Here is a 25238-nt window from a genome sequence, read left to right as displayed (position 1 = left end):
GTATGTATGTGTACATACATATTTAGTGCATGTGTTATTTATTTTTCTAAATAAGTGTACATTCCTGAACCTAATGTATTATATACAATTATAAAATATATACATTTTGTAGAGAAAAGGGAATTGTGCATTGTTGTTGGGAATGTAAATTGGTGGAGCCATAATGGAAAATAGTATGGATGTTCTTCAAAAATTAAAAATAGTTCTATCATATGACCCAGCAATTCCACTTATGAAAATACTATCTTGAAAAGATATCTGTGCCCAATGTTCATGGCAGCATTATTTATGATAGCCAAGACATGGAGACAATCTAAGTGTCCATGGATGAATGAATGAATAAAGAAACTTATACACACACACACACACACACACACACACACACACACACACACAGAATAGAATACTGTTTAGCCATAAAAAAGAATGAAGTCTTGCTATTTGTGACAACATGAATGGACCTTGAGGGCATTATGCTAAGTGAAATAAGTCAGAGAAAAACAAACACCATATGATCTTACTTATATGTGGAACCTAAACAAGCAAACTAAAAATGCGCTCATAGATATAAGTCCTGGGGATGTAATGTATAGCATGGCGACTATAGTTAATAACAGTATATTGTATATTTGGAAGTTGCTAAGAGAGTAGATCTTAAAAGTTCTCATCAAAGAAAAACACTTCTAGCTATGTATGGTGATGGATGTTAACTAAACTTATTGTGATGATCATTTAACATATATACATTGTGTGTGTATATATATATATATATATATATATAAAATCTATAAATAATATAGTGATGTAGTTAATGTTAGCTGCTGTAACAGATAAACCCCAAAATATCAAAGGCTTGACATAATAGAAGTTTTCTTCTCATTACATAATATCCAAATGGGTCTTTCTGATCCATGGGTCGGTCTCCTTCAAGGGAAAATTTAAGGGCTTCGGCTCCTTCCAGCCTGTGGCTTCATCATCTTCAACACTTGGCTTCCAAATTTGTCACTTTGGGGGAAAAAAATGTGGAGGAGCATGTTAGTGGCCCAGGAGAAGAGCACATATCACTTGAGGCTCACATTCTGTTGGTTGGAATTCAGTCAGTTGACCACATAAACTCCAAGGGAGGCTGGGAAACACAATCTCGTCTTGTGAACAGAGGAAAAAGAAGTGTGTTCAATAGCACCAAGTGGTCTTTCCAATTAACAATAATGAAAACAATAAACTTACTTTTCACTAAAAATAAATAGAAGATATATAATTTAAATGGTTAATTTTTTTTAAAGTTTTGCAAATCATACTTGCTTTAGGACATCATTAGCTAATATGTCAAGGAAACTGGAATGAGATTCATTGTTAGAAATAATGGATGTAAATATATATTTCAACTTCTCAGCTCTGATTAGCTTGTCTTTTTTTCAGCCTCATAATGTAGCTAACAAGAGCTTGTATTAAGACTAGAGGGAGAGTCAAGGAATGCCGTATCCTCTTACCACAGCACCAGAACGAAAGCCACATGGAGGTGATGGATAAAACTAACCATAGGGAAGATGGCAGAGTAGAAGGACGTGAGCTCACTCCCTCTTGTGAGAGCACCAGAATCACAACTACCTGCTGAACAATCATTGACAGGAAGACACTGGAACTCACCAAAAAAGATACCTCACATCCAAAGACAAAGGAGAAGCCACAGTGAGATGGTAGGAGAGGTGCAATCACAATAAAATCAAATCCCGTAACTGGTGGGTGGGTGACTCACAGACTGGAGAACACTTATACCACAGAAGTCCACACACTGGAGTGAAGGTTCTGAGCCCCACATCAGGCTACTCAACCTGGGGGTCTGGCAATGGAAGAAGGAATTCCTAGAGAATCAGACTTTGGAGGCTAGTGGGATTTGATTGCAAGACTTCGACAGGGCTGGGGGAAACAGAGACTCCACTCCTGGAGGGCGCACACAAAGTAGTGTGTGCATTGGGACCCAGGGGAAGGAGCAGTGACACCATAGGATACTGAACCAGGCCTAGCTGCTAGTATTGGATGGTCTTCTGCAGAGGCGGGGGGTGGCTGTGGCTCACCACGGGGACAAGGACACTGGCAGCAGAAGTTCTGGGAAGTACTCCTAGGCGTGAGCCCTCCCAGAGTCTGCCATTAGCCACACCAAAGAGTGGGGTAGGCTCCAGTGTTGTGTCGCCTCAGGCCAAACAACCAATAGGGAGGGAACCCAGCCCCACCCATCAGCAGACAAATGGATTAAAGTTTTACTGAGCTCTGCCCACCAGAACAACACCCAGCTCTACCCACCACAGTCCCTCCAATCAGGAAACTTGCACAAGCCTCTTAGATAGCCTCATCCACCAGAGGGAAGACAGCAGAAGCAGGAATAACTACAATCCTGCAGCCTGTGGACAAAAAACACATTCACAGAAAGATAGACAAGATGAAAAGTCAGAGGGCTATGTACCAGATGAAGGAAAAAGATAAAACCCCAGAAAAACAACTAAATGAGGTGGAGATAGGCAACCTTCCAGAAAAATAATTCAGAATAATGATAGTATGATCCAGGACCTTGGAAAAAGAATGGAGGCAAAGATCGAGAAGATGCAAGAAATGTTTAACAAAGACATAGAAGAATTAAAGAACAAAAACCTAGAAGAATTAAAGAACAAACAAACAGAGATGAACAATACAATAACTGAAATGAAAAATACACTAGAAGGAATCAATAGCAGAATAACTGAAGCAGAAGAATGGATAAGTGACCTGGAAGACAGAATGGTGGAATTCACTGCCATGGAACAAAGTAAAGAAAAATGAATGAAAAGAAATGAAGACAGCCAAAGAGACCTCTGGGACAACATTAAAGCCAATAAGATTCATATTATAGGGGTCCCAGAAGGAGAACAAGAGAGAAAGGACCCTAGAAAATATTTGAAGAGATTATAGTTGAAAACTTCCCTAACATGGGAAAGGAAATAGCCACCCAAGTACAAGAAATTCAGAGTCCCAGGCAGGATAAACCCAAGGAGAAACACACCGAGACACATAGTAATCAAATTGACAAAAATTAAAGACAAAGAAAAATTATTGAAAGCAACAAGGGAAAATGCCAAATAACATACAGGGAACTCCCATAAGGTTAACAGCTGATTTCTCAGCAGAAACTACAAGCCAGAAGGGAGTGACATGATATACTTAAAGTGATGAAATGGAAGAACCTACAACCAAGATTACTCTACCCGGCAAGGATCTCATTCAGATTCAATGGAGAAATCAAAAGCTTTACAGATAAGCAAAAGCTAAGAGAATTCAGCACCACCAAACCAAACAAATGCTAAAGGAACTTCTCTAAGTGGGAAACACAAGAGAAGAAAAGGACCTACAAAAACAAACCCATAAAATTAAGAAAATGTTCATAGGAACATACATATCGATAATTACCTTAAACGTGAATGGATTAAATGCTCCAACCAAAAGACACAGGCTCACTGAATGGATACAAAAACAAGACCCATATATATGCTGTCTACAAGAGACCCACTTCAGACCTAGGCACACATACAGAGTGAAAGTGAGGGGATGGAAAAAGACATTCCATGCAAATGGAAATCAAAAGAAAGCTGGAGTAGCAATACTCATATCAGATAAAATAGACTTTAAAATAAAGAATGTTACAAGAGACAAGGAAGGACACTACATAATGATCAAGGGATTGATCCAAGAAGATATAACAATTATAAACATATATGCACCCAACATAGGAGCACCTTAATATATAAGGCAACTGCTAACAGCTATAAAAGAGGAAATTGACAGCAACACAATAATAGTAGGGAACTTTAACACCTCACTTACACCAATGGACAGATCATCCAAACAGAAAATTAATAACGAAACACAAGCTTTGAATGACACAATAGACCAGATAGCTATAATTGATATTTATAGGACATTCCATCCAAAAACAGCAGATTACACTTTCTTCTCAAGTGCACACGGAACCTTCTTCAGGACAGATCACATCTTGGGTCACAGATCAAGCCTCAGTAAATTTAAGAATAATTGAAATCATATCAAGCATCTTTCTGACCACAACACTACGAGATTAGAAATCAATTACAGGGATAAAAACGTATAAATCACAAACACATGGAGGCTAAACAATACATTACTAAATAACCAAGATATCACTGAAGAAATCAAAGAGGAAATCACAAAATACCTAGAGACAAATGACAACGAAAACACAATGATCCAAAACCTATGGGATGCAGCAAAAGCAGTTCTAAGAGGGAAGTTTATAGAAATACAAGCCTACCTCAAGAAACAAGAAAAATCTCAAATAAACAATCTAACCTTACACCTAAAGGAACTAGAGAAATAAGAACAAACAAAACCTGAAGTTAGCAGAAGGAAAGAAATCATAAAGATTAGATCTGAAATAAATGAAATAGAAACAAAGAAACAATAGCAAAGATCAATAAAACTAAAAGCTGGTTCTTTGAGAAGATAAACCAAATTGGTAAAGCATTAGCCAGACTCATCAAGAAGAAGAGGGAGAGGACTCAAATCAATAAAATTAGAAATGAAAAAGGAGAAGTTACAATAGACACCGCAGGAATACAAAGCATCCTAAGAGACTACTACAAGCAACTCTATGCCAATGAAATGGACAATTTGGAAGGAATGGACAAACTCTTAGAAAGGTATAACCTTCCAAGGCTGAACCAGGAATAAGTGGAAAACATGAACAGACCAATCACAAGTAATGAAATTGAAACTGTGATTAAAAATATTCCAACAAACAGAAGTCCAGGACCAGATGGCTTCACAGGTGCATTCTATCAAACATTTAGAGAAGAGCTAATACCTACCCTTCTCAAACTCTTACAAAATATAGCAGAGGGAGGAACACTCCCAAACTCATTTTATGAGGCCACCATCACCCTGATACCAAAACCAGACAAAGATGCCACAAAGAAAGAACACTACAGGTGAACATCACAGATGAATATAGATGTATAAATCCTCAACAAAATACTAGCAAACAGCAGCCAACAACACATTAAAAGGATCGTACACCATGATCAAGTGGGATATATCCCAGGGATGCAAGGATTCTTCAATATATGCAAATCAATCAATGTGGTACATGCTATTAACAAATTGAAGAATAAAAACCATATGATCATCTCAATAAATGCAGAAAAAGCTTTTGACAAAATTCAACACCCATTTATGATAAAAACTCTCCAGAATGTGGGCATAGAGGGAACCTACCTCATCATAATAAAGGCCATATATGACAAACTCACAGCAATCATTCTCAGTGGTGAAAAACTGAAACATTTCCTCTAAGATCAAGAACAAGACAAGGATGTCCACTCTCACCATTGTTATTCAACATTGTTTTGGAAGTCTTAGCCATGGCAATCAGAGAAGAAAAATAAATAAAAGGAATCCATATTGGAAAAGAAGACGTAAAACTGTCACTGTTTGCAGATGACATGATACTATACATAGACAATGCTAAAGATGCCATCAGAAAACCACTAGCGCTAATCAATGAATTTGATAAAGTAGCAGGATACAAAATTAATGCACAGAAATCTCTGGCATTCCTATACACTAATGATGAAAAATCTGAAAGAGGAAACACTCCCGTTTACCATTGCAACAAAAAGAATAAAATACCTAGGAATAAACCTACCTAGGGAGACAAAAGACCTGTATGCAAAAAACTGTAAGATACTGATGAAAGAAATTAAAGATGATACAAACAGATGGAGAGATACACCATGTTCTTGGAAGAATCAGTATTGTGAAAATGACTATACTACCCAAAGCAGTCTGCAGATTCAATGCAATCCCTATCAAGTTACCAATGCATTTTTTACAGAACTAGAACAAAAACTCTTAAAATTTGTATGGAAACACAGAAGACCCCGAATAGCCAAAGCAGTCTTGAGGGAAATAAATGGAGCTGAAGGAATCAGTCTCCCTGAAGGAATCAGACTCACTGTACAACAGAGTTACAGTAATCAATACAATATGTTACTGGCACAAAAACAGAAATATAGATCAATGGAACAGGATAGAAATCCCAGAGATAAACCCACGCACCTATGGTCAACTAATCTATGACAAAGGAGGCAAGGATATACAGTGGAGAAAAGACAGTCTCTTCAATAAGTGGTGCTGGGAAAACTGGACAGCTACATGTAAAAGAATGAAATTAGAACACTCCCTAACACCATACACAAAAATAAACTCAAAATGGATTAAAGACCTAAATGTAAGGCTGGACACTATAGAACTCTTAGAGGAAAACATAGGAAGAACCCTCTTTGACATAAATCACAGCAAGATCTTTTTTGACCTACCTCCCAGAGTAATGGAAATAAAACCAAAAATAAACAAATGGGACCTAATGAAACTTAAAAGCTTTTGCAAAACAAAGGAAACTACAAACAAGACAAAAAGACAACCCTTAGAATGGGAGAAAATATTTGCAAACGAATCAACGGACAAAGGATTAATCTCCAAAGTATATAAACAACTCATGCAGGTCAATATTAAAAAAATAAACTCCCCAATCAAAAAATGGGCAGAGGACCTAAATAGACATTTCTCCAAAGAACACATACAGATGGCCAAGAAGCACATGAAAAGCTGCTCAACATCACTAATTATTAGAGAAATGCAAATCAAAAGTACAATGAGGTATCACCTCACACCAGTTAGAATGGGCATCATCAGAAAATCTACAAACAACAAATGCTGGAGAGGGTGTGGAGAAAAGGGAACCCTGTTGCACTGTTGGTGGGAATGTAAATTGATACAGCCTCTATGGAGAAGAGTATGGAGGTTCGTTAAAAAACTAAAAATAGAATTACCATATGATCTAGCATCCCACTACTGGGCATATATCCAGAGAAAATCATAATTCAGAAAGACACATGTACCCCAGTGTTCACTGCAGCACTATTTACAATAGCCAGGTCATGGAAGCAACCTAAATGCCCATCGACAGATGAATGGATAAAGAAGATGTGGTACATATATACAATGGAATATTACTCAGCCATAAGAAGGAACAAAATTGCGTCATTTGTAGAGACATGAATGGATCTAGAGACTGTCATAGGCAGTGAAGTAAGTCAGAAAAAGAAAAACAAATATTGTATATTAAGGCATATATGTGGAACCTAGAAAAATGGTACAGGTGAACCGGTTTGCAGGACAGAAATAGAGACACAGATGTAAAGAACAAACATATGGACACCAAGGGGGGAAGTGGCGGGGGTGTGTGTGTGTGATGAATTGGGAGATTCACTAATATACACTAATGTGTATAAATGGATAACTAATAAGAACCTGCTGTATAAAAAGATAAATAAAATAAACAAAAATAAAATAAAAACAACTAACCATAGGAAAGTCACGATTAGCTAAAATTGTCTCATTCCCAGAAAAGAGCCTGGATAGCTACTGGATATCTAAACAAAGGGCAAGTAGGCAGAGGAAATACCTAAGCAACAAGCCATTGTTACAGAGTCCCCTTTTAACGTATAATTTCCTCTCGCCTGCTTCACTGTACCTGTACTTGATTATTTAGTCCTGTTGGCCAAAAAAAAAAAAAAAAAAAAAAGATAACCAAAATATGTATTGTTAAAGTAGCTTTGGGACACTGTATGTAATTGTGAATATTTTACAGTTTAAAAGCTCCTCAGGGAAAGAAATTAAGAAAATATGAAGTCATCCTTTGCTTCTAGAGACAGTGTTTCATTTTCTTTTCTCACCTATATGTGAATGATAAAAATGAAGTTGTAAGTACCTAAACCCATATTCAGTTCGTGGTATATTCTGCTTGTATTCACTGCAGTGAATAAAGGATTATTTATAAAAGAAATCTGCAAGAAAAAAAAAAAAAGACTAGGGGGAGGGTCTGCCCTGCATTTTCTTAAATTGTTAAATTGTGGTTGCATTTTTAGTACTATCGTCAAGTCCCAGTTTCCAATTCGCAGTGATCCTTTTAAGTTTCTGGTCCATTTTGTGAGGATGTTTTTGTATATGTTTGAAAAATCAATTAATATAATCCTTAAAACCACTTAACAAGGTATATACATTGAAGCGTAAGGCCACCATTGCCAATTCCTTGGATTTGTGGACCTTATCTTTCTCTCAAGATACCCCATTTGTCATATGTGGCTCAAGGCCATCTGATGTAGAGATGAGGTGGTGGTGCCAGTTTAAGTCCTTATATGAAACATTAGTATGGCTTAATTCTTAATTTCCTTTTTTACACAAAAGCCAATATAGAATCCTGATACTTTTCCTGCGTCCCATGGATTATCCATTACTTCCCATAGAGTGTGTGCACTCTGTTGGAATCCACTAACTTTAAAGAAGGAAAATGTCAAAGCAAGTGGCATTGTCAATCAATGATTGTAATAGTAAAAAGGCTTGATGAATTTGGGGGGAATAGAAGTTTTGGTCAACTGAATCCTTTAGTTAACATAGTGTTGATCGGAGAATAGTTTTTATTTATCATGGTTTCAGATTTGTGTATACTGTTTCTTGTAACAGTCTGGTTTTATTTTGTTTCCTTTTATTTTAATCTTAGTTAAATCCAAAATAGTGAATCATGAACGTAGTTTAGTCATTCTTCAATTTGGTGGGGCATTAAGAACAGCATGGGATTTTCTCAGATGGGCGCTGATGGTTAGAACATTTAGGGGTTTTTTTTTGTTTTGGGGAAGATTTATTTATTTATTTGTTTGTTTGTTTATTTGTTTATTTATTTATTTTTGGCTGCGTCTGGTCTTAATTGTGGCACGCGGAATCTTTGTTGAAGCATGTGGGATTCATTGTGGCGTGTGGGCTCTTCACCGCCGCACGTGGGCTTTTCTTTAGTTGTGACGTGTGAGTTTTCTCTTCTCTAGTTGTGGCGCGCAGGCTCCAGGACTCGTGGGCTCTGTAATTTGCGGAATTCAGGCTCTCTAGTTGAGGCCCGCGAGCTCAGTAGTTGTGGTGCGTGGGCTTAGTTGCCCTGCAGCATGTGGGATCTTAGTTCCCTGACCAGGGATCAAACCTGTGTCACCTGCATTGGAAGGCCGATTCTTCACTACTGGACCACCAGGGAAGTCCCAACATTTAGGATTTTTAAAAACAGAAACATCTTCTCACTCACTTAAAATTCCTGATTCTAAACAGTTGCTCCTTCAGTGAATTCTGATATTGCTTTAGTGTCTTAATTTTGAGTGTAATTTTTCATTGCTGTAAGTGTAGACATTGAAAGTTACAGAGATTCTAGGAAAATCTAGGTTGTTACTAGATCCTTTAAATAAGTTTGTTTCTTGTGCTTGTTTGATTTACCATGTTTTATCAAATCTAGCATGTCATCAATTGTAAGATATATATATTTAAGTACCTGTAAGAAAAAAATAAAATTTTATCAAATGTATATTTTAGATGACACAGATTGTAGGATTAATCTTCATTTTGCGTATGTAAAAGTGTGGAAAAAAGGTATATCAATTGACAGAATATATTTTACTGCCTTCCGTAAAAGATTTATGGAGACTTTAAAGGATATATAAAATACTGAAAGGTTAACATACCTTAAAGGAAAGTGATTTAAAAAGAAAGATGACTATAAGTATAGATAAGGAGCAAAGATGGAGACTAACACAGTAATAATAAACATTAAATCATATGCTTTATAATAGGGACCACAGACTTGGGATAAGCTTTTTTTAATTGAAGTCAGTGCAAAAAGGAATAATTTATTTATTACACAATTCAATGTCCATGAAATAAAATCAAACCCATTTCTAAGGAGAGGTTCCAATATTCTTGGTACTAAAATCATTCAAACATTTCTCAGTATTATGTGAAGAATGATTATCTTATCTATAACTTTAGAGTATACACAGTGAGCTTTCTAAAACCCTTTGTGGTAGTATCCTCTGTTGAAGTAAGTGATATTGCACTAAGGCAGTAGAAACATTTGCACCAGTGTCCAGGATAATACCATTTCTCTCTTTACTTATGTGTTTTAAGTTGAGCTATTATAATAGGTGGAGAGAGACGTGGACTGCACTTCCTTCAAGCAAAACTAAATGTTGTTTCTCTCAGACAAGCTTTTGGATGACAGAAAATCTAGACCACACTCCCTGGAGGTTACAAGAAATTGAGCTCCTAATGCTGCTACTTAAATATGAAACAGCAGGCTTAATAGAGAGTGAAAATGTTAGTTTAACATCCTATAAGGAAAATTGAGTTTCTTCTGAAGAACAAGTGCTTAAGGAGAAGGCCACCTTTTTTAAAAATAATTTTTTTTTTTTATTTTTGGCTGTGTTGGGTCTTCGTTGCTGCACACAGGCTTTCTCTTAGTTGCAGCGAGTGAGGTCTACTCTTCATTGCGGCATGCAGGCTTATCATTGTGGTGGCTTCTTTTGTTGAGGAGCACGGGGTCTAGGCATGTGGGCTTCAGTAGTTGTGGCTCACGGGCTCTAGAGCACAGGCTCAGTAATTGTGATGCATGGGCTTAGTTGCTCCACTGCATGTGGGATCTTCCCGGACCAGGGCTTGAACCCATGTCCCCTGCATTAGCAGGGCGATTCTTAACCACTGCACCACCAGGGAAGTCCCGAGAAGGCCACCTTATTTCATTTTGGCTTATAGACACTAGTGAGATTCTTGCTAGGAAATAAGTTTGAACCACTTCTAATCTAAAGATGAATCGATCATCCAGGGCCCAACTGATCCACTCTGTAAATTGTAACCACAGAAAGTTTAGCCTAGAAAAAATTTGATATAGTTATAACTGGCTATTCATAGAAATTTAATATAGTCAAAACTGGCCGGCCATAGAAATTCCTCAAACCCAATCACAGAATGTCTGTTTTAGGGTTAATTTTGGAAATCTACTTTTTGATGTTAACAGATCTTCCTTGACTTATAATGAGGTCAAGTCCTGATAAAACCATCGTAAGTTGAAAATATCATATGGCAAATTCATTAATCCACCTAACCTACTGAACATTATACCTTAGTATAGCTTACCTTAAATGTGCTTAGACCATAGGTTACAGTTGGGCAAAATCATCTAACACAAAGCTTATTTTAATTTATTTTTTAAATAAAAAAATTATTATATATTGTACTATAGTTGATTTACAATGTTTTAGTTTCAGGTGTACAGCATAGTGATTCAGTTACACATATACCTACTGTACAGCACAGGGAACTCAGCTCAATATTCTGTAATAACCTAAGTGGGAAAAGAATTTGAAAAAGAATAGGTATGTGTATATGGATAACTGAAACCTATTTTAAATAGAGTGTTGAATACCTAATGTAATTTATTGAATACTGTACTGACAGTGAAAAACAGAATAGTTGTGTGAGTACAGAATGGATATTAGTGTGTGGTTGTTTCCCCTCGGGATCATGGGATGGTGGGTTGACTGGGAGCTGAGGCTGCCCCTGCCTGGCATCACGAGACAGTATCATAGCACATATTGCTAGCCCAGGAAAAGATCAAAAATCAAAATTCGAAGTATGTTTTCTACTGAATGCATATCGCTTTCTCACCATTGTAAAGCTGAAAAATCAGTAAGTCAAACCATGACAAGTCAGAGACCATCTGTATACTCTTCAAGATAAAGTATTTGGAAAAAGTATACCAAAGCAGCTGAGTGGGAAGGCTTGCCTTGTGGCCTTATTTAAAAATTGCAGGTGAGTCTACAAAGAACAATAACTTAAATGGGAAACGTTATTTATAGGCTTTCTTTATAGCATTAATTAACTAGTAGAAGTTCAGGTCTGCTTTAGATATAATAAAACCTTACCTTCAAAGTTTAAGAATGCATGCTTCCAGGACTCTGTATCAATGAACATACATACTAATCTACACTGTCAATATCAGATAAGTGGGAAGAAATTTTTCAAAGACAAAGAGACCAGAATTATTCTTTATTTTATCCCTCTTTAAATTACTAGTGCCTCGTTATAAAAGATCATCATTTCTAATTCTGACTTTTGAAGTTGTGGAAGCATCAGTAACTGCAGTTCTTGTAATTTACTTCTTTTTGTCTAAAACAGGATGTGGAGTTGTGTTTGGGAAGAAAAGATCAGTTCAATCCGAAATTCTACTGCAATAGTTTCTATGACATGGAAGTTTTACTTTAGTTATTAGTGAGACTACTGTAAGTCTGTATTATCACCTCCTTTTGCTCGAGCACTAGTGTCACTGTGCTGATCTCCTTTTCTCTCCAAAATGCACAATATACATACACCTTATAGGTCCTGGAGATTCTGTGCTAGGAAACAACTTATAATGGACTGTACCACAAGGTGAGCGTATATCATTTCATATATTTTATAAGGAAAAGTACAAGCCATATTTGTGCCTACTGTATAATGGCAAAAGGAATAGATTAGGTAATCAAGGAGTGATTCAAGGAAGACCTCATTTTGACTCATTACTTGGCAGTTGTTTTTCTGACTTGGCACTGCTCAAAACCTGACAAGATTTCTCCTAGAGGCTTCATGTTATCAAATATACTACCATTTGAGCATTTTAACTCCCTTAAAGAGTTTTCTTCTTTAAGGATTTTTGCATTTATCTTCTGTTGCTCCTGGAATAAATAACTTGTTTTTGATAATTTTGTTTTCAGATATGCACCTCACAATGCTCTTGCTTTTTTTTAAGCTATAACAGTAATCAAAGCTCCCTGTTATGTTTGCTGAGCAATTATGACAAATGAAATACTTTAGAACAGTGCAACAGTAGAATTCATAAAGACTTAACTACTCACATCTACAGACTGCATGAATCTAGCAAAATTAAGTTATCATTTTTATTTTCAGCTCTTGGTTCTCTTTTATTGGTTTTCTGGAGAGCTCAAATAATGGCTTGACTTATAGCATTCACATCTGTTTACTCTTACTTTTCCAAGTTCCTTGTGATTGCCTAACAGAGGAAATTGCCTTTCGATCAATTCATCAACGAGTTGTTTTTGTGGACTCCTGATATGTCATGGCACCTAAAATAAGAGGAAGGGTTTACCTCTAGAAGTCATTGCTTTATCTCTCTCACGTTCTTTTGCTTCAGCTAGACTGCTGTTTCTGAAAGTAAAGTCTGTAAACCATACATATCCTAATTTCATACGATGCATGTGAAATACACTAGCTGAGACCTACATGAGCAGAAGCACTATAAGATCTAGGAATTTGCCGTCTAACAAGCATCTAGGTGATTCTAAAGTATGATAAAGTCTGGGGCTTCCGTGGTGGCGCAGTAGTTGAGAGTCCGCCTGCCGATGCAGGGGACGCGGGTTCGTGCCCCCGTCCGGGAAGATCCCACATGTCGCGGAGCAGCTGGGCCCGTGAGCCATGGCCGCTGAGCCTGCGCGTCCGGAGCCTGTGCTCCGCAGCGGGAGAGGCCACAACAGTGAGAGGCCTGCGTACCGCAAAAAATAATAATAATAATAAAAATAATAATAATAAGGTATGATAAAGTCTGAAAATCATTGTCCTAGAATTCAGTGCTTCTCAGATTTTAATGTGCATATGAATTACTTTGGGATCTTGTTAAAATACAGATTCTCTTTTAGTAGGTCTGGAGTGGGGCCTGAGAGTCTATATTTCTAACCAGCCCTGGGTGACAATGATATCTCCAGAGCTCACTTTCAATCGAATGCCCTATGGATAAGGCTTAGACAAACTACACTGTTGTTGGTTATGGGCAGATGTGACAGAGTTGCCAAGACAAAGTGCCTTGGTGCCCTCACTATTGCTTATAGTTTTGGAAGAAGTCTTCCATGTCTATTGAGTTTGTACATCCTGGAAGCAGAGAACTGATCAAGTTGAAGAGACATGGTCAGATAAGTTGTCTTCCAATAAAACACATTGCAAAAAAAAGAAAGGAATGAAGTGGTGTTGGCTACTGCATTACTTGCTGTTGTGTAAGAATGGAGGGTCTACTCTTAGGACATTAGATGATGAGCAGTCTATACTAGCCTGGGTCTCATAGTTTCATACTCAAATCACACAGTCAACATATCTGAAAACTATATTTCCCATCCTCTTGCTATTGCTGAGGTTTTTTTATTGACCAGGGTCCATTGGGACCATCATTAGGTCAAGGTTCTAGAACGATTAACCACTTATACTCTCATCTATGAGCTGCAGGATTTCTTCTCTTCTTTGATGAGAGGCAGAGACATTGAGGAAATATTTGAGATATATGACTAGAGAAAATCAAATATCCTGCTATGCTAAGGTTGAGTTGCCTACAGAGAGGGGCCATGTTGAGGGTTTAGAGAGAAGTTGGCATAGCCAATGAATCTGAATGATGTGATTAGAAGATCAGTTTAAAAGGGTGGTAGTACAAAATGATAATTCAAAAAGATGCATGGACCCCTATGTTCATAACAGCACTATTTACAATAGCAAAGACATGGAAGCAACCTACATGTCCATTTACAGGTGAATCTATAAAGAAGATGTGGTATGCATGTACAGTGGAATATTACTCAGCTATAGAAAAAGAATGAAATAATGCCATTTGCAGCAACATGGATGGACCTAAAGATTATCATATTAAGTGAAATAAGTCAGAAAGAGAAAGACAAATACCATATGATATCATTTGTAAGTGGAATCTAAAATATGACACAAATGAACTAATCTAACAAACAGAAACAGATTCACAGATATAGAGAACAGACTTGTGGTTGCCAAGGGAGTGGGGGAAGGAAGGGTTGGGAGTTTGGGCTTAACAGATGCAAACTAGAATATATAGAGAATGGATAAACAGCAAGGTCCTACTGTATAGCACAGGGAACTAGATTCAAGATCCTGTGATAAACCATAATGGAAAAGAATATGAAAAAGAATGTATGCATATGAATAACTGAATATCTTTGCTGTACAGCAGAAATTAACACAACATTGTAAATCAACTATACTTTAATAAAATAAATTCAAAAAAAAAGGATGGTGGTAGCAGCAAGTCTTTCCTGGTGTAGGAGGGAGGAAGATAAAGGTGGGTACAGAGACAAGTAAGCTTGATGACCCTCCTAAAAGCGACAGGAGTTTGGAGAAGGAAAAGATTATTGCTAAAAGAATTAGCCAGGAGATATTTCCAGGAGAAAGAAGAGGTGAGTCAATAGCACTAAATGTGATAGAGCAGTATGATAAGATAAAAGTAATTTGATTTTGGCAACTTATTAATTACTTTAGTGAGAGATCAGTTTAAGAGGACTCTGCTACAAGGAGGTGTGAGGATAAAAGCAGAATTTCAGTGGGCTGAGAAATGAATGGAAAGAGAACACGGACACTTTAACACATATGCTTCTCATTTTAAAAAAATGTTGACAGTGGCTAATAAAAGCTAAACTCCTTAGCTTGGGTTTCAGAGCCTTTAAAAGTTTTACTCCACCGCATCTATCTAATCTTGTTTCCTGTATCATTCATATACAGCCGCCCTCTCAAGTGAGAATGGTCTTCTTACTACCTAGAAAACATCATGCCCATTTTTACACGTCAATGTTCATGCTATTACTCCTAGTCTCTGTTGCTGGAACTTTATGTTTTCTATTTTTTTTTCTTCTGCACAAAAGATGTGCTCACAAATTGTTAGAGAGGTAATGGGATTGTGTGGATCTTGAATGACTCTTGCCTTGGGTGAAAGTTGATGTGGGGATTAGACAGAGTGCCTGATTGGGGTAAGAGAAGGTGTACCATTCAACCAGGAATTTCTACAGAATAACCATCTCTTAAAAGGTTGCCAGCAAGCTGCACTAGACCTTCAAAAGTATATAAGTCTTGGCTTCGCTGGTGGCGCAGTGCTTGAGAGTCTGCCTGCCGATGCAGGGGACACGGGTTCGTGCCCCAGTCCGGGAAGATCCCACAGGCCGCGGAGCGGCTGGCCCCCGTGAGCCATGGCCGCTGAGCCTGCATGTCTGGAGCCTGTGCTCTGCAACGGGAGAGGCCACAGCAGTGAGAGGCCCGCGTAACGCAAAAAAAAAAAAAAAAAAGTCTGTAAGCCCCATCTACCCAAGACCTAGTCCCAGCCTGGATATCAGGCTTAGACACAGAGATCTGTAGTCTCCAGAGCTCATTGGTGTGTCTCTCTATTATTTAAATCATCTTTCATGTTCTTCATTACAATTATAATTTTCTTCATACAACATTCTATATTTTGTGTTATTGTTATCTCTGAGAATATCAATTTATGGCTATTATGAATAGGATATTTTAAACTAGATTTTTCATTGGTAATGCTGTTCTATTAGGTTGTTATTGCTTATCTAGTATTTAACCACTAATAGTTCTAATAGTTTGTCTTTTAATTCTTTTGTAGTTTCTCGATACATTCATATTCTCTATAAGTAATGACAATTTAATGTGTCTACTTTCTAATGTTTATATCTCTTCTTTCTTTTTTCTTATCTAATTTGTTGACTTTGTTCTTCAACAAAGCACTGAATAGCAATAGGGAGAGTTAACAATTATTTCTTTATTCTAGACTGATTAAGACATGAGCATTTATGGAGCCTCATAATTTTCCTTCTATTCTGCTATCTTGTATCCCTTTACATTCTTCCACATGTGAATAAATGAGAGCTCTTACTAAAAGAGGACTGAATGGATTTGCTTCATTTGAAAGTAATTATATTTTTCTAAGGAACTTCCTGGTAATGTTCTATGTTTATTTTTTCCCACATACTGACACTTCATACTGACTTGTTATTATGAGCATTACCTAAACTGTGCTTAATACAGCAATGCACCATGAGACAACACAAAAATTGAAATCTGTTTGCCTTTGCAGAAGGTGAACCAGAATATAGTCATTTAGCTCTTTTGGTATTAATAGGTTCACTGCCAGCTTCCACTCCCCAAAACTGCCAATATGCCTAACATTAATGGCTTCCAACTCCATTCATTTTTTCTAATTTTTGAAGACTGAAAAGTTAGATCACAGAACGTCTCAAAACTATATATAAAATGAGAACAAATCAGATATCAATGAGAATAGGAATATTTTCCTCCAATAAAGAGCCTAGCCTAAATAGAGAAATTATGCACAGTGTAATGAATATAGACAACCATATTGTACTGTAATTATGTAAAGGGATAGAGGTGCCAAGTATCACTACAATGGCAATCATATTACAACATATACATGTATTAACACACTATATACATGTATCAAATTAACATGTTGTACACCTTAACCTTATACAATGTTCTATGGGAAATACATTTGATTAAAAAATAAAAATAAATACAAATAAAAGATTTTTGAGATGTTTGCTGTGTTTGCTTAGGAAGCATAAAAACTTGTTTCCAGGTAGCGGCTCTTTGGAGAGTTGGGGTTCCTGGAAGAGAGCTATGTTAATGTGCTAGAGTAAACCGTCTTTAAGGAGAACATTCTTGTACCTCCAAAAAGTAACTTTGGAGACAGGCTGTCTTTCTTCTGATGGTTGCCTCTGTGGGTGGAACTGAAAAGACTGCAAGGTGTTACTGACTGCATATGTATTTTACAGCTAACTAACGTTTTCTGACGGTCTTATTCTTAATGACTTTATCTTTCTTTTTTCTGTCTAGTGTTTGTACTTAAGTGTCCTTACAGAGTCCTTTTTTAATTCACTGTGTCTAATTATTAACAATCAAAAGAAAGCTGAATATGACAGCTCCCAACGCTGTATTAACCACTTCTGAAGTAATGGTTCTGCTACATTCATCATCTTGGTTCACATTTATTCAATACTTTTCTTCTGATATTATCTCTTGCCCTGTAAACTGACTGGACATTAATTGTGACTTTGCCTAATAACTGCTTGCTCTCGGATTTGGAGTAAATTGTAGAGACTATAGCATTTAGAACTTTTCTCTGGACGAGCTTTCTTGATAACCACCAATAAAGGCTTTAGTTTGCTAACCAGGATACACGTCAGTGCAAATAAACCACAACATCCACATTCTTATGAAGCTGATAAAAAAAATGCAGAGGTGTAGATGACTAGCTGAATAGAATATGGAACAGTTGCATTCATTTCCCTTCCAGACTTCTCACTGGCAGAAAATAAAGGTTCAGAAATCTACAGGAGATAAGTTGTTTAAAAGATATTAAAAGCTTTGTTAGCATATTAAATAGCTCTAGACAGAGTGCTAAAAGAAGTTTGGCAGGTGAGATATTGTATCCAAATTATGATACTTAGAAAAGGAGTGAGAATGCAAATTTAATTTCAATTCTGGAAATTTTAGCAGGTTAACCAAATGTTGAGACTGAATCATTCGGTCTCTTTGGATCAAATTTACCATTTTGTTTTTACAAGATGAAATCAGAAATAGCAAGGCTCTTCAAAGTCCTTGGTAAGTGACACATAAATAATGTATATTGATGGCCCACCATTTATTAACTACTCATGCACCTCTGCCCTGACTTTTGGGCTCAGTTATTGGTTCTTCTGATTCAAAGCTCAAAGGCAGTTCTACATTTTATTTTATTTTATTTCCTCCCTGAAGCTGGGTATTCCAACCAGCGCTAAATTTGTCAACCTGTGAAAGCACCCCCTCCAGTGGATTGGAAACTGAGCTACTGGCAAATCTGCTTTTCTTCCTTATTCACATGCTTTTTTCTTCTACAGGAAATAAATTGCTGTTAATTTATATGCTAAACTATATAATTCCACATTTTCCTTAAGATAAGGCTATGTGATGTGTATTCATGACTTAATAAGCAAAGGATACTTTAAAATTATGAGATGATAATATGCTATTTCTAGACAGTTATGCAGAGTAATTTTACAGTTGTTCTTTTGTATTTAAGGTGACGACCCTTGTCAACACAAGCAACAAAGGCCCATCTGGTAAAAAGAAAGGGAGGTCAAAGAAAGCCCATGTACTGGCTGCATCTGTAGAGCAAGCCACTCAGAACTTTCTGGAAAAGGGTGAACAGATCGCTAAGGAGAGTCAAGATCTCAAAGAAGAATTGGTTGCTGCTGTTGAGGATGTACGCAAACAAGGTAGGCAGAATAATATTATTCTAGAGGGATGTATATTGATGTGTAAACAGTGGATTTTTCTCTAGAAAAATAAGACTACTCAAAAGAGTAGTCTTATTTTTTTCCTGTCTACACTTCTCATTTTTAATTTTGCTAGAATTAGGTGCATAGACAGGTAGAGATTTTTTTTGTTGTGGCAGTATAGCACAGCTGGTAACACTCCATTTCTGCTGTTGCTTGAAAACCTTCAACTTGTTTTCTCCTGGAGATGAAACCAGACTCTTGTGTCAAACTCAGGCTTTAGGGAGGATAGGATGAGAAGACTGTACATTTATAGAGTCTTTGAAAATTCAAGATTTTAAGGATGCAGGGAACAGAAGAATGTCGTGTAATAAAATTATTGTTTCTTTGTATGACTTCCAAATTTGTATTTTCAGTTCACAGCTTTCCTCAAAAATCTCTCTGGTTAGCTAGCTACCGACTGATCAATTATATAGCTAGCAAAATAGCTATAATACTATCAATATTTATTCAGCATATTAAAAAAATTAATTGTGTTGAAATACATATAACATAAAATATATCATCTTAATCATTTTAAGTGTAGAGTTCAGTCATGTATATTCACATGGTTGAGTAGCGCATCTGCAGAACTCTTGTATAACTGAAATTCTATACCGGTTAAACAACCCCCAATTTCGCCTTCCCTCTAGCTCCTGGCAACCATTATTTGACTTTCTTTTTCTATGAGTTTTACTACTCTAGATGCCTTATGTAAGTGGAATCATATAGCATTTGTCTTTTTGTAACTGGCCTATTTCACTTAGCATAATGTCCTCCAGGTTTATCCATGTTGTAGTATGTGTCAAAATGTCCTTCCTTTTTAGGGCTAGATAATATTCTATCATGTATTTATATGGTATTTTCTTTATCCATTCATCCATTGATGGACATTTGTGTCCCTTTCACCTTTTGGCTATTGTGAATAATCCTGCTATGAACATGGGTATATAAATAATCTCTTCATTACCCTGCTTTCAGTTCTTCTGGATTTACACCCAGAGGTGGTATTGCTGGATCCTATGGTACTTCTATTTTTAATTCTTTGAGAAACCTCCAGACTGTTTTCCATAGCAGCTGTACCATTTTATACTTCCACTAACAGTGCACAAGGGTTCCAGTTTCTCCACATCCTTGACAATGTTTGTTATTTTCTTTTTTTTTTTTTTTTAGTAGTCATCATAATGGGTGTGAGGTGATATTGTGGTTTTTTGTTTTGTTTTGTTTTGTTTTTTTGTGGTACACGGGCCTCTCACTGTTGTGGCCTCTCCCGTTGCAGAGCACAGGCTCTGGACGCGCAGGCTCAGCAGCCATGGCTCACGGGCCTAGCCACTCTGCAGCATGTGGGATCTTCCCGGACTGGGGCATGAACCCGTGTCCCCTGCATCGGCAGGCAGACTCTCAAACACTGCGCCACCAGGGAAGCCCAATATTGTGGTTTTGATGTGCATTTCTCTAATGATTAGTTATACTGAGCATCATTTCATATGCTTGTTGGCCATATTTATATCTTCCTTGGAGAAATGTTTATTTAAGCCTTTTGCCTATTCTTCACTCAGGTTATTTATTTTATTACTGTTGTTCTTGTAGTTAAGAGTTCTAGGTATTGACCCCTTATCAGATATTGTTTTGCAAATGTTTTCTCCCATTCTGTAGGCTACTTTTTCACTCTGTTGGTTGTGTTCTTTGATGCACAGAAGTTTTTAATTTTGATGTAGTCTTGTTCAGCAGCTTTAGTTGAAAATTCTAAGACACCATGAAATTAGAACAGACACCTAGCCCCAGCCTGACCTGTGTCCTCCATTTCCTATCTAATGAATGCCACACATACGTATCCAATTGCAGAAATCTTGGTATCATTCTTGCTACTTCCGTCTCCTTCCAGATACAGTCTATTACAAGACCCATAGATTTTAACTCCTAAGTATCTCTTAAATTCAACAATTTCTGTTTTAGTTATTCAGAAGCACCATGTTTTACCTGTCCCAGGGCCTTTAAACATGCTGTCTCCTCTCTCACAGTTAAGGGTGACTCATTCTGCATATCCCAGCTCAAAGAACACTTTCCCAGGGAAACCTTCCCTGACTCTCCTGTCATACTTTTTCATGGATTTTTCCTTGTCACTTTCCACAGGATAATTTAATTTTTGTGAGGTGACTTGATTGATAACTTTCTTCTCTGCCACACTAGAAATTAATGAAGGTAGAGAACACACTCTGTCTCTTTTGCGGTCATTGATTTGCAATGCTTAGCACTCATCAGACTTCAATAAATATTTGTTGAATGAATGAAGGAATAGATGAATGAGTGTTCTATCCCCTTTCTTCTTGCAAACCAACCACTTTTTAAATTCGCAGATGGATATTTGGCCCCTGGAAATAACAACCCTTCTTCATACTGCCATCTTCTTCCCCCTAAAAGTTAATTTTATTTACATTACACTCATGTAAATTGTTATTTTAAGTTGAAGTGTTAAATTTTACATATTTCATCTAATGTGGATGGAGTATATTTGTGTATGCGTTTTAGCAACATGATAGCTTCCAAGTTTCCAAGTGCTATTGAAAACTGGTACTGCTTCTGAATTGCAGATGGACACGTGTTCATGCATCTGTAGCCTGGCTAGTTTTTTTTTTTTTTCCTTTTTTTGGTTGACTGATAGATAATAAATTTCACACATTAAAATGTACAATTTGATAAGTTTTAACAGGTGTGTGCACCATGAAACCATCACCACCATCAATATAGTGAACCTCTCCCTAGTACTGAGGGTTTTTTTTTGGTTCTGTTTTTTTTTGTTTGCAGTACGCGGGCCTCTCACTGTTGTGGCCTCTCCCATTGCAGTGCACAGGCTCCGGACGCGCAGGCTCAGCGACCATGGCTCACGGGCCCAGCCGCTCCGCGGCATGTGGGATCTTCCCGGACCGAGGCACGAACCCGCGTCCCCTGTATCGGCAGGCGGACTCTCAACCACTGCGCCACCAGGGAAGCTCTGAGGGTTTTTATTAACTGGTCTCTAGTCCATTTTCTCAAAGATTTATCTGTTATCAGACAAGTTACATTTTCTCATTTAGTTTCCCCAGCAACCTCTTAGCTCTCCCTTATTTTTTCCTTAGAAGTTAGTTTTCACACCTTCTGTAGAAATTATATTTTAGATTTCTCAAAGCTTGTATGAAATGGTGTTTTGTGGACATAATATAATAACCAACATAGTTCTTGGCCAGACTGTCCTAGGAATATTAGAGTGAGAAAGTATAAAGATGTTAATTTAGGACAGCTTATCATGGTTGTTATTCTAGAGGATATTTTAAATTTTCATTATATTACCCATTTCTTGTTACAGAAAAATTATGCATAAGAAATGATGCTTATGTGTTGCCTTTTCAAAGCCTAACTGCTACATGTCCTTTTCTGAACAGGGTCAAATTCAAGGAAACGTTGTTATATTTGCAAAATAACAAATTTTATTGGAAGAAGCCTTTGAAATTCTCTTGTGTTTCTCTCATCTTCAAATACCTCTCAGTCTCAAATACACTTCAGACGTCTGTGCTTCTTATCCCTGAGAACAAGGTCCTCACACCCTCCTTCCAGTTCTGTACCCACAGGCTCTCTTTTCTGCCCCAACTTGGTTATTTGTTGTGTAATATCCGTAGCCTGTCTGGCTTTGCCCAAATTTTCTATTTGCCCATTACCCAGATTTTATTTGTAAGTGAGAGGCTGAGTTGACTTTCAGAGAGAGATGGGGAGAAAGGAACTTGGGAGAGTAAGTGAGGACTAGGGCAGGTGTGTATTTAGTCACTGAAATTTTGAAACATAGTATCTTTCCTTCCATCATAGAAATCTACTTTCTAATACATAAGATGATATTCAGAAATTATGAAAACACTGACATTTAGAAACAGTTTCCAGTTTCCTCCTTTAAAGTGGCTCTAGCATCCACACATGCTTACTTATTAAATGATGTATACTTTCAGAATTAAATCTATTAGATATCATTTACTATTGAGCTGTTTTTGCTTTTTTATATCAAATGGCCAAAAGTATTGCCACTTTAAAATTTTAATTAATTAATTAATTTTGGGCTGTGTTGGGTCTTGGTTGCTGTGTGCAGGCTTTCTCTAGTTGCGGTGAGCAGGGGCTACTCTTCGTTGCAGTGCATGGGCTTCTCATCACGGTGGCTTCTCTTGTTGCAGAGCACGGGCTCTAGTCGTGCGGGCTTCAGTAGTTGTCGCTCTGTGGGCTCTAGAGCGCAGGGGCTCAGTTACTCTGCAGCAGGTGGGATCTTCGTGGACCAGGGCTCGAACCCATGTCCCCTGCATTAGCAGGTGGATTCTTAACCACTGAGCCACCAGGGGAGTCCCAGATTTGCCACTTTTAAAAAACATTTTCAGCCTGAGTAAATGCCTGAAGCTTTAGTATTTTACATCTCCATTTTCAGATTTTTAATATAGAATGAGTTATTGTTCTTTTGAAGTTTCACAATATTCATGATTATAATTACTGTAATCTGGCAAGATTATATATGAAGTTATCTATTTAACTATGTCATTATTGTATCTCATAGGGTTAAACTTAGTGTTGTTTGAATTTATCATTTAAAAAATATATATTTAATCCTAGGCTGCATGTCAGGTTTTTTAAAGTGCTCAGTATGAGTGATGACGATATCTTTACCCTAGAATATTTCAGTAGAAGATTTTACTGTACTCTAAGTTATAAACTGCAAAAAAAAGGTATTTGAGCAGGCTTATGACAGCATTTGTATTAAAAACAAGTAACAAAATAAATTACCTAAACATATATAAAGAAGAGAAATAGTATTCAAAGCTTAGAACACTGATATTTTTGATTTGGATAAAGATGGGATAGTTTAGACTTGGGTAAAGATGGTTGGTCAAGGGTGTGTGTGTGTGTCTGTCTGTTTTATCATAAGTAAAGTACTACATATATGTATATTGTCTTCCTAATTTAAGTTTAAACTTCATTAGGATAGGACCAATGATGTGTGTGGATTTCTTTCTGCTCTTAAAGGACCTGGCATGATGCTGTAGCACATGGCAGGTGATATTCAAAGAGATTTACATATGAAGTTAGCAGAGCATTGGATGTTTGATTAATATATCTGACTTCCAGTGTTACTTTGGTCATTGACTATATGATTTAAGCTAAATCACTTAACCACTTTCAACCTCAGTGTCTCCATTTTTCAAAAACAGACAGTAATTGTTGTGTTTGCTTCATTAAGTTGTTTTACATAATGAAGTCACAAGGATTTTTGAGAAATTAAATTTTATATAAATGTCAGAGTAAATTTATTCATTATAATTTATGAAATCAATCTGTACTCCTTAAGAAAATAGCTTTCCTTCTTATTAATGATCAATCTTAGACCCAGGATTCTGGAGAGCTGAATCAGTGTCTAGCAGTCTCCTGAGGAGGATTGAATAGCTCAGTGTGGCTTAGAATTAGTGGTCATTGTAAGTGGTCCCAGCAAACTATGATTGGATAGTTGTGCAGCCTGTGAACTCTATGTAGAAAAGCTGCTCCTGGGGATTGCAGAGGGAGTTATTTCAATCAGGTCTTCATATGGAAGCTCTGGCCAGCTTTGGGACAAAGAATGCCAAAACATTTTTAATGTTTACCACCAAGCTCTCCCTGGATTGAAGACTCTAGTTTCTAAACTATGGGCTAATCTAGCGGTTCTCAAATTTTAGCAAATGTTAGAATCACCTGAGGAGTTTTGGAAATTCTTGACATCTAGGACTTGAACCTTATCATTTAAGTCAGGAACTCTGGGGTGCAACCCAGGCATTGAGGTTTTTAAAGCTCCCCAGGTGATTCCTTTGTGCAGCTGATTTGAAAAGAACTAGACTAATTTGCTTCTTGCTCATCAGCCCCACTTGGATGACTCATCAGTCTATGTTAGCTACTGGTTCACTTTAGTGAGCTGATAGCAATCAGTCATTTTATGAGATTTATGAGCTTGTAGTTTACATGGAGTTAGATAGGGGAGACTTATATAGCAGGGACAGCCTGATATTCTATATTAAGATGTTATGGATAGATATAATTCCATGCCAAATGATGTTTTACCATGCCTGACATTCTGTAGGCATTCAGGGAATATGTGTTGAGTATATAGTATAACTATAA

General features: G+C 37.1%; 1 protein-coding gene across 2 annotated transcripts in view; it reads left to right on the top strand.

Moving 5' to 3' along the window:
• CTNNA2 (catenin alpha 2) overlaps nucleotides 1-25238 on the top strand; it is a 1196494-nt gene that overhangs the window by 247834 nt on the left and 923422 nt on the right. For both annotated transcript variants that reach the window (XM_060027447.1, XM_060027448.1), the window contains exon 3: nucleotides 18851-19046. In XM_060027447.1, coding sequence (XP_059883430.1) covers nucleotides 18851-19046 — 196 coding nt within the window. The remainder of the gene's footprint in view (nucleotides 1-18850; nucleotides 19047-25238) is intronic.

The sequence above is a fragment of the Delphinus delphis genome, chromosome 12 (genome assembly GCF_949987515.2).
Source record: "Delphinus delphis chromosome 12, mDelDel1.2, whole genome shotgun sequence".
NCBI classification, from domain to species: Eukaryota; Metazoa; Chordata; class Mammalia; order Artiodactyla; family Delphinidae; genus Delphinus; species Delphinus delphis.
Note: the sequence above shows the minus strand (reverse complement) of the source record. Positions and strands in the feature narration are given on the sequence as shown.